The sequence below is a fragment of the Engraulis encrasicolus genome, chromosome 17, assembly GCF_034702125.1.
Source record: "Engraulis encrasicolus isolate BLACKSEA-1 chromosome 17, IST_EnEncr_1.0, whole genome shotgun sequence".
NCBI classification, from domain to species: Eukaryota; Metazoa; Chordata; class Actinopteri; order Clupeiformes; family Engraulidae; genus Engraulis; species Engraulis encrasicolus.
In genome coordinates, this window is record NC_085873.1 from 36,636,282 (window position 1) to 36,648,046 (window position 11,765).

The 11,765-nt window shown below is 41.9% G+C and overlaps 1 protein-coding gene across 2 annotated transcripts; it reads right to left on the reverse strand.

The window, feature by feature from the left end:
* Positions 1-1,709: 1,709 nt before the first annotated feature.
* On the reverse strand, positions 1,710-6,541 carry LOC134466830 (aquaporin-1-like). Of its 2 annotated transcripts, none has more exons than XM_063220714.1 (6): positions 6,458-6,541; positions 5,564-5,746; positions 4,945-5,178; positions 4,398-4,559; positions 3,174-3,254; positions 1,710-2,376 (listed from the first exon to the last, which is right to left on the reverse strand). In XM_063220714.1, exons 2-6 carry the CDS (start codon positions 5,693-5,695, stop codon positions 2,209-2,211), a joined length of 777 nt encoding a protein of 258 aa, XP_063076784.1. In that variant the 5' UTR covers positions 5,696-5,746; positions 6,458-6,541; the 3' UTR covers positions 1,710-2,208. The 2 variants fall into 2 exon arrangements, with proteins under 2 accessions (XP_063076784.1, XP_063076785.1); XM_063220715.1 differs by having other exon boundaries at positions 6,463-6,492.
* Between the last annotated feature and the right edge of the window lie 5,224 nt (positions 6,542-11,765).

Below are 11,765 nucleotides of genomic sequence, written 5' to 3' on the forward strand. Positions count from 1 at the left end.
GTGGGTCAGTGATGCTGTGGGGCTGTTTCGCTTCCAAAGGCCCTGGGAACCTTGTTAGGGTGCATGGCATCATTAATGCTTTGAAATACCAGGACATTTTAAATCAAAATCTGTTGCCCTCTGCCCGAAAGCTGAAGCTGGGTCGTCACTGGGTCTTTCAGCAAGACAATGACCCTAAACATATGGCCAAATCTACACAGAAATGGTTCACCAGACACAAAATCAAGCTCCTCCCATATCCATCTCAGTTCCCTGACCTCAACCCCATTGAGAACCTGTGGGGTGAGCTGAAGAGGAGAGTACAGAGGAGAGGACCCAGGTCTCTGGATGATTTAGAGAGATTCTGCAAAGAGGAATGGCTGAAGATCCCTCTTTCTGTCTTTTCCCATCTTGTGAAACATTATAGGAGAAGATTAGGTGCTGTTTTGTTGGCAAAAGGGGGTTGTACAAAATATTAACACCAGGGGTGCTAATAATTGTGACACACATTATTTGATGTCAAATAATTATTTCTTTATGTGGGATTTTTTCCCTACTGAATAAATGCACTTGTATTGAAGGTTGGATTTTTCTCTTTTTTTCCATTAAGGTCCCATATTATTTAGAAAAAAAATAAAATAATTGGAAGCTAAAAAACACATCTCAACCAGGGGTGCCAATAATTATGGAGGGCACTGTATATTAGGTGTTTAAGAGTAAATACAGAAACTGATCATGTAATAAACAGCGTGCCTGTTTCAAAACCAATTATCTTCAATCTCTCTGAAGGGAAACTGTCCATAGAAACGTGACTAATGTTTTAGATTTGGGTTCCACCTGTCGAGATTACCATTTCATAATAATATTAAAAAGAACATACTGCCACTCTCTTGGGTGCCGTTTACACTGGATATTTTTATATGTGGATATTTTTTTCTCCTGGTTGTATTGGTTTTGCATTGGTTTTGGCCTTCCGTTTCCACGTAGCAGATATTTAAAATCCAGGTATAAAAAGCAGGAGAGAAAAATGTCCTGTTTAGGGGGCTGAAACGCATTCGTTACAATGGAGGATTTATTTTTATCCACATGTTGCGTTTACACCTAACAGGAGAAAAAAAATACCCTGCAAAAAAAATATTCTGCTACGTGGAAACACCTTAGCGCTGAAGTAGCCTACATTATACAGGTAGGTGCACCTCAGTGATTTGAATACGCAGGTGTTGGACAGCAATCATAGCTGCCATTATGATGGATGATGGGTGTGGGTGAGGACTGATGGGTTGGCAAAATAAACACATTAAGGTCTATAACTCTGGCCCCTGCAGGGTGGGTATTCACAGTGTGAATTCCAATATGCGGACTCCAGTCCTCCCTTGCCGACTCGTCCGCTTGTGACCTCATGATGACGTCACTGACAACAGAAAATTCAATAGCTTGCAAAAGCACAATTTACATTCTCATTTGCAATCAGGATGGTGAACGAAAAAGTCCCCCAAAAGTTGTGGCTAGGCTGACAGCGGGGGAAACTGTTTTTTTATGGAGGCGGGGCAAGGTCACAAGTACAAGTGGAGGACGGGGAGTCTGCATTTTGAAATGCACCATGAATCTGGTCAAGTGACAAACCATGGCTAAGTTAATCAAACTTAAGTGGTGAACCTGCAAATAGATGGCCCAGGTGTCATTTGAGAAAATGAGGACACCAAGCTAGTCTTAGATAATGTACCACTCAATTCATTTTCTGTTTTATTATGATAGTATCAGATGTTTATATTCACAATAGATAACGTGATCATATGGACAATGTGTTCACATCAGGCTGTTGTGCAATTTCAGATAAAAATGTGAAAAAATGAACCCCCACCCCAAATAAATAGCTTATCTATTGTTTTTTTTTAATAATCCCAAGCACTTGCATTTGCAAAACCGTGCAAAAAAGCAGCATAGTAAAAGGTGGCGGCTTCAACCAAAATGCTGGACTCTATACTACACAGAGCATACAAGTTTCACCAATTTAGACAAACTGCAAGTCATCTCAGAGTAATAAAGAAAACCTTTGAATTAGAGCCCAAGAAATCCTTTGTGCCCTCTGCTTGCCATCTCTGCAGCAAACTTGCACCCAACAATCTCAGGCTTCACAAAATGACTAGGAATCAATTATTGTACAAATATATATTTTATTATCCTTTAGGTTTTTTTTTAACAGTTTTTGTGCATGCTGCAAGTGTCACACTACTCGTCACCCTCTCCGACCTTCAGCAGAGGCTCCTGATCGCTTGGAAGTTCTCCGTCGCACAAGACCTTCAGCCGTTCTGCAAGGTCGCCAATTTTGGGGCAGAGAATCAGGTCATAGATGAGGGCGGCCACCACTGCTGCACTCATGGGCCCTGCCCAGTACACCTACACAGAGAGGGGAGCAAGAAAACGACTCTCAAGTTAAATACACCTGGAGAGAGAGGGGAGAAGAAAACGAGTCTTAAAGTGATACTGTCCCATTTTTGGAAATAGGCTCATATTACACCTCCCCTTGAGTTAAATGATTGAGTTTTACCTTTCTCCTGTACTTCCTGCCGTTCTCTGAGTATGGCAGTGCAAATTTTACCTCCAAGCTAGCAGTTAACATTGAGTCCTATGAGACCAGCTGGCGGCTAACTGGTCTCATAGGACTCAATGTTAACTGCTAGCTTGGAGGTAAAATTTGAACTTCCATAACTAGAAAACGGTTGGAAGTATAGGAGAACGGTAAAAGCCTATTATTTAACTCAAGGGGAGGTGTAACATAAGCTTATTTCCAAAAATGGGACAGTATCACTTTAAGTTAAATACACCTGGAGAGAGGGGGGGGGGGGTAATTTCATGTTACGCCCACTCCCACTTAAAAGGTAGTAGATGGGTCAAAGATTTTTTTGGGGGGGGGGGGGGGCTCAGACATCAGGTGGCACAACAGCATCTAACATTATAAATATACATGGAACTCAAGATACCCTAAAGCAGGGGTTCCCAACCTTTTTCAACTTGGGGCTCATTCAAAATTGTCAAAAATGTTAGCGGCACACCTGTGAGCCAATTAAGAATATTACTCAACTAAATCAACAGCAATGCACACCAAAATATGATTATTTTTGAGAAATGATTTCAAGGCCCACTTGGAATACCTTCATAGGTTGGGAACCACTGCCCTAAAAGAAAGACCATACCCAATGGTTGTTGAAGGACTGGAGGATCACAGCTGGTCCAAAGGAACGAGCAGGGTTGATGCCACACCCAGTGTAACTGATCTGAGGGGAGATAAACACAAGCCCAATGGGGCACCTAAGTCACGCCCTCTACTTCCTGGTTCATGGGGCAGAGGGAGTCAAAAAATGATTACTGGGCTTGAAAATGATTGATTTTTGGATGTGTGGTGCATAGGTGGAGGTCCAAGGTTTGGATTGGTATCAAGAAAATACTCATTTTCAAGCCCAGTAATTATTTTTTGACTCCCCCTGCCCCATGAACCAGGAAGTAGAGGGTGTGACTTAGGTGCCCCATAGCAAAGCAAACCAATGAATTAAAATATATATATATATATATATAAAGTAATCGATTCCAACAAGGTATGAAGACTTCATTTGCAAAACGGTGCATTTCCATTTTGTAGAATGTTGGGAAATTGACATTTTTGTATTGGGTATTCCATTGCCAAATGCATTTTATATAGCTTGAAAAAATATGTTATATTTGAATGGCAATAATTCACACATAGGTGACAGCACCTCTGAATAATCATTTATAATACTAAAATGCAAAAGTCAAAAAATGTGGATACACCGCTTTGTAAATAAACTCCATATATTTGTTACACATGAACAGGCTTGATAAAATCGAAAGCAACAAATACACCCTTATTCACAGAAGACAGTTATGTTTACATGATATTTTTAATTCTGAATTAATAATTCCTTCAAGTTCCCATTAATCCTTCATTTAATTCTGAATTAAGTGTTTACATGATGCTTTCAAAGCTGAATTAAGCTTTATTCAGAATTAAAGTGAGTTAATTCTGAATTAAATGTCTCATGTAACCGTAGCCAGTCAGTTCACAGGACAGGGTGTTTGAATGTATGTGTTAAAATGTGTATGTATTTTGTTTTCCTATTTATTTATTGTTTTTTGTTTCTTTTAGGTTTTGTATTCCATTTTCTATTTTTTTTAATTTATACTATCTATTCATTGACTGATGGGAGACTGGGACCGCAAACTGAATTGCCCTTATGATGGGACTAATAAAGTTATCTATATCAATCTGAATCACTTACATTTAATTACGAATTAAGTGTTTACATTATGTTTTCAAAGCGGAATTAAGCTTTATTCAGAATTAAAGTGAGTTAATTTTGAATTAAATGTCTCATGTAACCGTAGCCACTCAGTTCACTTACCCCTCCCAGGTGCGCGAGGCCTACAGACAGGCCGATAGCCAGTGGTGCAGAGTTGCCAACATCATATCGGCGCTCATCCGTGCTGGAAATGACGCAGAGGACAAGCTGCAGTGTAAGCAGGAACTCCACGCCAAAACCCTGAACAGGCGTGACTCCATTCAGCTGTGAAGATAAATTTAAAAAATGAAATAAATTTTAAAAAGTCATCTAATTAACAGAATGTCTAGTCTTCGGTGCCATTTTCACGTAGCCAGATATTTTTAAATATGGAGATTTTTTGTTCTCCTGTTTAGGTGGAAACAACTCCATTGGATCAGGTGCGTTTTAGCCCCCTAAATGGGACGTTTTAAAAGCCAGATTTTTTTTATGTGGGGTTTTAAAAGTCTGCTTACATGGAGACGGAAGGCTAAAACCAATGTAAACAGGAGGGGGAAAAAAATCCGGCTATGTGGAAACAGCACCTTACAAGGAAGTGTGAGTTTGCACAGTTCAGTACAGCATGTCATTTGAAAACGCTTCAACAAGGTGAAAATGCAAGTTTACACACCTCGTTTAATCCAAGAGCATTCAGGCTCGTGGGTCTCAGTCCAACAACAATTGCGCTGGCTGCTACAGACCCCACCATCTGAGCAACGATGTAGAACACAGCCCGAAGCACGCTGATCTTGCAGCTAGCGAGCAGGCCCAACGTGACGGCAGGATTGAGGTGCGCGCCGCTAACGTGCCCCAGAGTCCGCACCAGCGTGGCAATGGCCAACCCAAACGCCAGAGCCACCTTCACCTAGAATAGAATAGAATATACTTTATAGTCATGCAAGCATGGCATTTGTCTTTGATCTCACCATAAAAACATGTACATTCACTCCATTGAAAACACACACTCAAAACATAAATACACACAAAGCATTGCATACATCCCCTCCCTCTAGCCACCCTTCCCAGCATACACATCATATACACTACAAGTCAGGTACCAGATCCAGTCCCTTGTTTTGTTAGCTTTTCCATTGCTTGTTAACCATGGAGATTGCGTTGGGTATGAATGAATGTTTGTAGATGTTTTTCCTTGTAATGTGTGCCCTGTAGCGCCTCCCTGAGGGGAGCAGCTCAAATTCAGGGTGAAGGGGGTGGGGGTGAAGGGGGTGGGTGTTGTCATTTAAAATCACCTCCTGGTCAGGGCCGGAGTTATTGTGGTTTCCGATGGCGGCCGTGATGCCGATGAATATGAAGAGGAGCATGCCCACCATCTCCGCGAGGACGGCGCGCCAGAACGCCCAGGTTTTCGCTTCTCTGAACATGGCTGAGCAGATTCACCGTCCACAACACTGTTCCAAAAGCTGGCGCTGGCCCTGCACAAGACCCAAGTACAGTAGAGTAACTTAATTGATCCCCGAAAACCAGGGTAACCCAGATGTCAAGTAGTAGCTTACATAAAATACACATAATGCCCACATGGACATTTAAAGACACATATAAGACAGGTAATAGACAGGGAGGGGGAAAATAAAAAATAAAAATAAAAAGGCAATGTGCAAAAAGATTCTGTGTAGACAAACATGCAAAAAAACATACAACAGTACAAAGTTCCATGCACAGCTCCTAGGTGCTGGTAAACGCAGGAATCTCCAATACTTCAAAAGAAAGAAGTCTACCGCACACTTTCTTGACTTTATGCTCGTTTATTAGAGTGAACAATGCGTTTCGCCTCAGTGCGTCATCAGGCTACGCTCAGGTATTGGTATATTGGTATACCTGAGCGAGCCTGATGACACACTGAGGTGAAACGCGTTGCTCGCTCTAATAAACGAGCATAAAGTCAACAAAGTATGCGGTAGACTTCTTTCTTTTGAAGTGCAAAAAAACATACTCTGAGAGTTGAGGTAGACAAGATAAAAATTGTGTTTACATGTGGATTGTGGAGAAGTGTCATGCAAGACAAATGTCTGTGCAAGCAGACAATAAAAGTTCCTTATCTTAAAATGACCAGAAATGAGTGTTGACAGATACACCTATGATCTAGTATTGTGATGTAGAAGAGTAAGAGAAAGTGTTGCACCGACCTGACCTTCCCTGACCTCAACTAGGAGCCGTAAGCGTGTGAAAGAGCCGGCCAGCCAGACACAGGTATTTAAGCTTGACTCCTAATGAGCTAGTTTGCCAGTTTTAAGTGAGGACAGGTGTGGGTTGTTGTCTCAAACAGGACAATTAGCTTCCAAAGGTAAAAGCAGGTGCACCTGCCCTTTCACTCATTCTAGTGCTGATCACTCATTTTGTCTTTGAAACAATGCTAGATGAGCACTTTGTGTTACGTGAGACATTTAGTTCGGAATTAAGTCGCTTAAATTCTGAATAAAGCTTAATTTCGCTTAGTACCCAGTACCACCGCAGTCGTGTCTGTCTTTGTGTACGGACAAAAGTCAAGGTTAGGCCCTGACGTGGCCTAACGGTAGGGCACTGGATATACGCTGACAACCCAGGTTTGATTGCGGCCCGGGTCATTTGCCGAATCCTCCCCATCTCTCTCTCCCCAAGAGAGCGAGCAAAACTATATGTTGAGATCGGCCATGATTCCCTGGGTACGTTCCAATATGCGACCTTGCGTCCTTCACTTGTGCTTGTGGCCTTGTACCAGGAAGTAATACGTCATGGTGACATCACTGACAACAACATTATATTTCAATATCTCGCAACAGCTCAATTGTAAAGTCATTTTCTAAAAAAGTCAAACAGGATGGTTAATGAAGAATAGTCCCCCAAAAATTGTTTTGGCTAGGCTGACAGCGGGGAAACTTGCTCGTTTTCTCCACGGAGGCGGGGCCTCAGCAAAACGCAAAGGCCACAAGTTCAAGTGGAGGATGCAAGGTTGCATATTGGAATGCACTCCCTGTTATACACAGCAACGCCAGGTGAGGTGTCCACGTGCACTTTGCACCAGGTAAGGTAAGGTGACGAGAGCCATTTGAGTATATGTAAAGTTTAAGAGCACATCGATCATGTTATATATATTGTTTGCACTCATGGAAATGATCTCCCTGCCTTTCTGTCTGTCTGGAATGGATGATCACAACATCAGCACCCTGTGATTCGTGGAATACGAAATGCACATTTTTGTGTTGTGTGTATACGGTTTTACTATTTTTATATGTCCAGTACGTACCTGCCTCAGAGCACCATTTGAGGAGAAAAACTCCCATCTAAATGCATGGCAGCAAAAAACGTGGTTGTTGCTCCCCTAAACTGGGTCATCCCTATGTTCCCCCAGGTCCTATGTTCCCCAGGTCCTATGTTCCCCGCTACCAGGGACCTTAGAACCCTTTTTTCAACCTTAGAACCAGGGAACTTAGAACCCTTTGTTTACCTTAATGATAGAATTATAAACTAATGTCAAATCCAATCATAAAACATTAATTTACATCCATGTAAGTAAACATGTATTGTATTAAAAATAAATATTGTGAAAATATTGTGAAATATTTTGTCAGTAACCACAGTAAAATAATCTTCAGAGGGATTCCCAGGGATTGATGCCAGAGTGCCCACAGGGGGTAAGAAAAACAAAAAAAATCAAGGTAAATATGTGTTATATAATCAGTACGGGTCTGGCTCGCTAGGCTAAAAAAAATCAGTATTTACAACGTTTGTTAGTTGTGATTTGTGATCATGATCTCAAGACTACTTAGCTAGCATGAGATTTTTGGAGGGAAAGTGAGGAAATGTAATTTCCACAACCGTCATTTCCAGTACTACTTCCGTGATGGAAATGGCATTTTCTTTGCTTGGTCTGTCAAAAATATCAAAAAAGTCATATTAATTATGTAACATTATCACTGCCAACACTTCACATTATCACTTCAGTCATCGTCAGAATGTGAATACTAAGTATAAGCCTACCAATTGTTCAGTTTTCACGTTTTCTGAAATTGTCCAGGTCAAATTGTCCCCTAATTGGAGAATCGCCCATTTGTTGCATCTCATGATGTCTGGAAGTTGACTAGTGAGGCGTGTGAGGCCCTGCCTCACCTGCCCTCAATGAATGCTTGTAGCTGGTCAGGTTATAGAGCTTGTTATATACACCCCCCCCCCCCCCCCCCCCCCCCCCCCCCCCCCCCCCCCCCCCCCCCCCCCCCCCCCCCCCCCCCCCCCCCCCCCCCCCAGAGCCCCATATAGGCCCCCTTGAAAGTCCCCTGCATCGAGGGGCTGGAGTGGCAGAAAATTGCACAGTGGCAATGGGAGGGAGAGACAGTACCACCGTACAATAAACATTTGTATATTCCAGTCACATGTTTCGGCATTCAAATTTGTATAGATTATCTGTTATCGCGGTTGATTGTATTCTGTACAGCATATATGGGGACTGGCAGCCTACCGTGACATAATGGTGTTAACTCTACAGACACACAGACATCCATATGTAACCAGCCTAATAATAAGACCACGGGTGAGTTAAAATATCTGTGTAGCTTATATCATGTTGCGATTATTTTGATTGTTGCTTGTGTCCTGAAAAAAGGTGGATTGAATGTGCACGGTGCAATTTATGCCTGGCTCAGGGAAGGTGCTGACAACTGCATAGGAAGTTTAGAAAGACAGGGACAGCTGTGGACGGGGTCATCCCTATGTGCAACATGATCTCCAAAAATTCCGTGTTCCTGGACACGGATGTTAAGGACACGAAATCCGTGTCCAGGAGCACGGATTTTGCCAAAATTCCGTGCTCCTGGACACAGAATTATTTTCCGTGATGGACACACAGAAGTGCTCTCTCTATACTCCCACAGTTCTATGTTTCCACAGTCTTGTGTTTTCTCAGGATTTTTCTAATTTCAAATATTTTTTCTCAAAAAAACATTTCTTACTGACAGGCTAGGGTTAGGGATTGTTTTGGTCTGGGCACAGCTAGTATTCTTTCATTCATTATATGAATTTGATAGCCTATCAACCAACTGGAAAAGGTATTTCTCAAAAATATGTCTTTAATGGGTCAGGGCACAACTTAAATTGCTGTAGCATTATTTTGTTTAGGATTAGCATTTGGTATATATTTTCTAATGATAGATTTAACACAGTGCTGTGGGAATATAGAAAGCACTTCCGTGTGCCCATCACGGAAAACAATTCCGTGTCAGGGGCACGGAATTTTGGTAAAATCCGTGCTCCTGGACACGGATTTCGTGTCCTTAACATGCGTGTCCAGGAGCACAGAATTTTTGGAGATCAGGCTGCTAGGTTCCCTGGGTCCTATATTCCCTTGGTCTTATATTCCCCGCAACTGGGGAACTTGGGACCCTTTTTTCAAATGTTCCCCGCTGCTTCCAAGTAGACTGCTGCTGCCTGGCAAAGTGCAGGTTGTTGTTGCACCTGTAACAGTTTAGGTTTAGGGATAGTTTTGGTCAGGGCACAAATTTACAACTAAGAAACATTGCATCACTGACGGGTTACAGTAGGTTTAGGGATGGTTTTGGGAAGGATTAGATACTGTACAATGCAGGGAACACCGTTTTCTAGAAAAAGGGTCCTAAATTCCCCGGTCCCATACAAAGACCGGGGAACATAGGACCCAGGGAATATAGGACCTGGGGAACTTTTTCTGCTCCCCTGTGGACTATGGTTATAATGATGCTCACAAGTGCCAGATATAGCTCTGTCCGATACCAATCATATATGTGGAAACATTGGTATGGCTGCCTTTTAAGACCGTCATGACATAGTTTGTATATGCTTTGGCATCATTGCTGTTTTTTTTTTATTATTATTATTTCTTCTTTTTCCTGCACATTCTATTTCTATGTATATGTTGTGTGTCTGCCTATTGGGCCCTGAGCCTGTAATAAAGTTTATATATATGGGGCAGCTCAAGTCAAGTCAAGTACGCTTTTATTGTCAGTTTCTTCACATGCACTGGCCATACAAGGAAATTGACATTAATGCACCATACCATCAATGTATGTTGCCCGTCCTGGGTTATTTCCCAGCCCTATACCCAATCTCTTCCTGCACATTCTATACTACCTAATCAGGCCACGCTGAAGCAGGCTCTGTGCAGCCGAAACGTCTGTCATATAGTCCCTGCAATGTTTAAATAAAGAGAAAAGAACAAGAAAGAAGAAAAAAACTGAGTGCTATCCATTTCCTAACTTTCATTTAATGTTCATTTGATGTACACTCACCGGCCACTTTAATAGGAACACCTTTACAACTGTTCATAGAGGCAAATTTCTGATCAGCCACTCACATGGTGGCAACTCAATGCATTTATGCATGTAGACATGGTCAAGATAATCTGATGCAGTTCAAACCGAGCATCATAATGGGGAAGAAAGGTTATTTACATGACTTTGAACGTGTTATGGCTGTTGGTGCCGAAAGGGCTTGATTTGAGTATTTCAGAAAATACTACTAGGACATTCACACACAACCATCTCTAGGGTTTGCAAAGAATGGTCCGAAAAAGAAAAAATGTACTGTACAGTGACGGCGGTTCTGTGGGCAAAAATGCCTTATTGATGGCAGAGGTCAGATGGATAGATAGATAGATAGTTTATTGTCCTTTCGGAAAATTGTTCTGTGCCATTTTCATTTTCAGTGCATCTGACAGAATTACAAAGACATTGCAATACAAAAACACAGTAGACAAACGCAACACTCACCTTCCCTCTTGGACAAGACGACAGGTTGACAAAAAACCCAACTTAAACACAGGTAAAGTGCAGTTATTCAGTACCAAAGTGCAATGTGCTACTCAGTCTAACAGTTGTCTTATTTAACATGGATATACTAGTAGGTATGAATGATCTGCGGGCTCTGTTTGTTTGAAATGAAGGCATGCATCCTACCAGAGGAGAATGGCCAGACTGGTTTGAGCAAATAACCACTCATTACAACCGAGGTATGCATAAGCGAATCTCTGATTACACAGCACATCAAATATTGAGGCAAATGGGCTACAGCAGCAGAAAAACACATTTGGTTCCAGGTGCCACTCCTGTCAGCTAAGGACAGGAAAATGAGGCAACAATTTGCAACGGCTCACCATAAACAACTCTAGAAGATCGGTATGGGGTAAAATTGGGAGTCAACAACAACATGAAAATGTTGATCGACCCTGCCTTACATCAACGTTTCAGGAGATATAATGGCATGAGGATACTTGTTTAGCACAATTTGGGCCAATTACTACCAATTTATCTTAGTTGGAATGCCACAGCCTACCCGAGTATTGTTGCAGGCAGTTAAGGCAAAAGAGGGTGCAACCCAGCAATAGAGGGCTGTTCCTAATAAACTGGCCGTTCAGTGTATTTTCTCCTGTATCCTTTCTCTAATTTCTAAAACACATTTAGGTATCATGAGTCCTGCGTCCTCAAACATCAC

Bases quoted from the DNA above. Each gene is read 5' to 3' on its own strand.
- LOC134466830 (XM_063220714.1), bottom strand. From the start codon at position 5,695: ATGTTCAGAGAAGCGAAAACCTGGGCGTTCTGGCGCGCCGTCCTCGCG. The intron at 4,560-4,944 runs GTGTGTAAACTT...TTATCTTCACAG, and splicing joins ATGCTCTTGGATTAAACGAG to CTGAATGGAGTCACGCCTGT. The intron at 2,377-3,173 runs GTATGGTCTTTC...CTCTCTGTGTAG, and splicing joins AGTCCTTCAACAACCATTGG to GTGTACTGGGCAGGGCCCAT.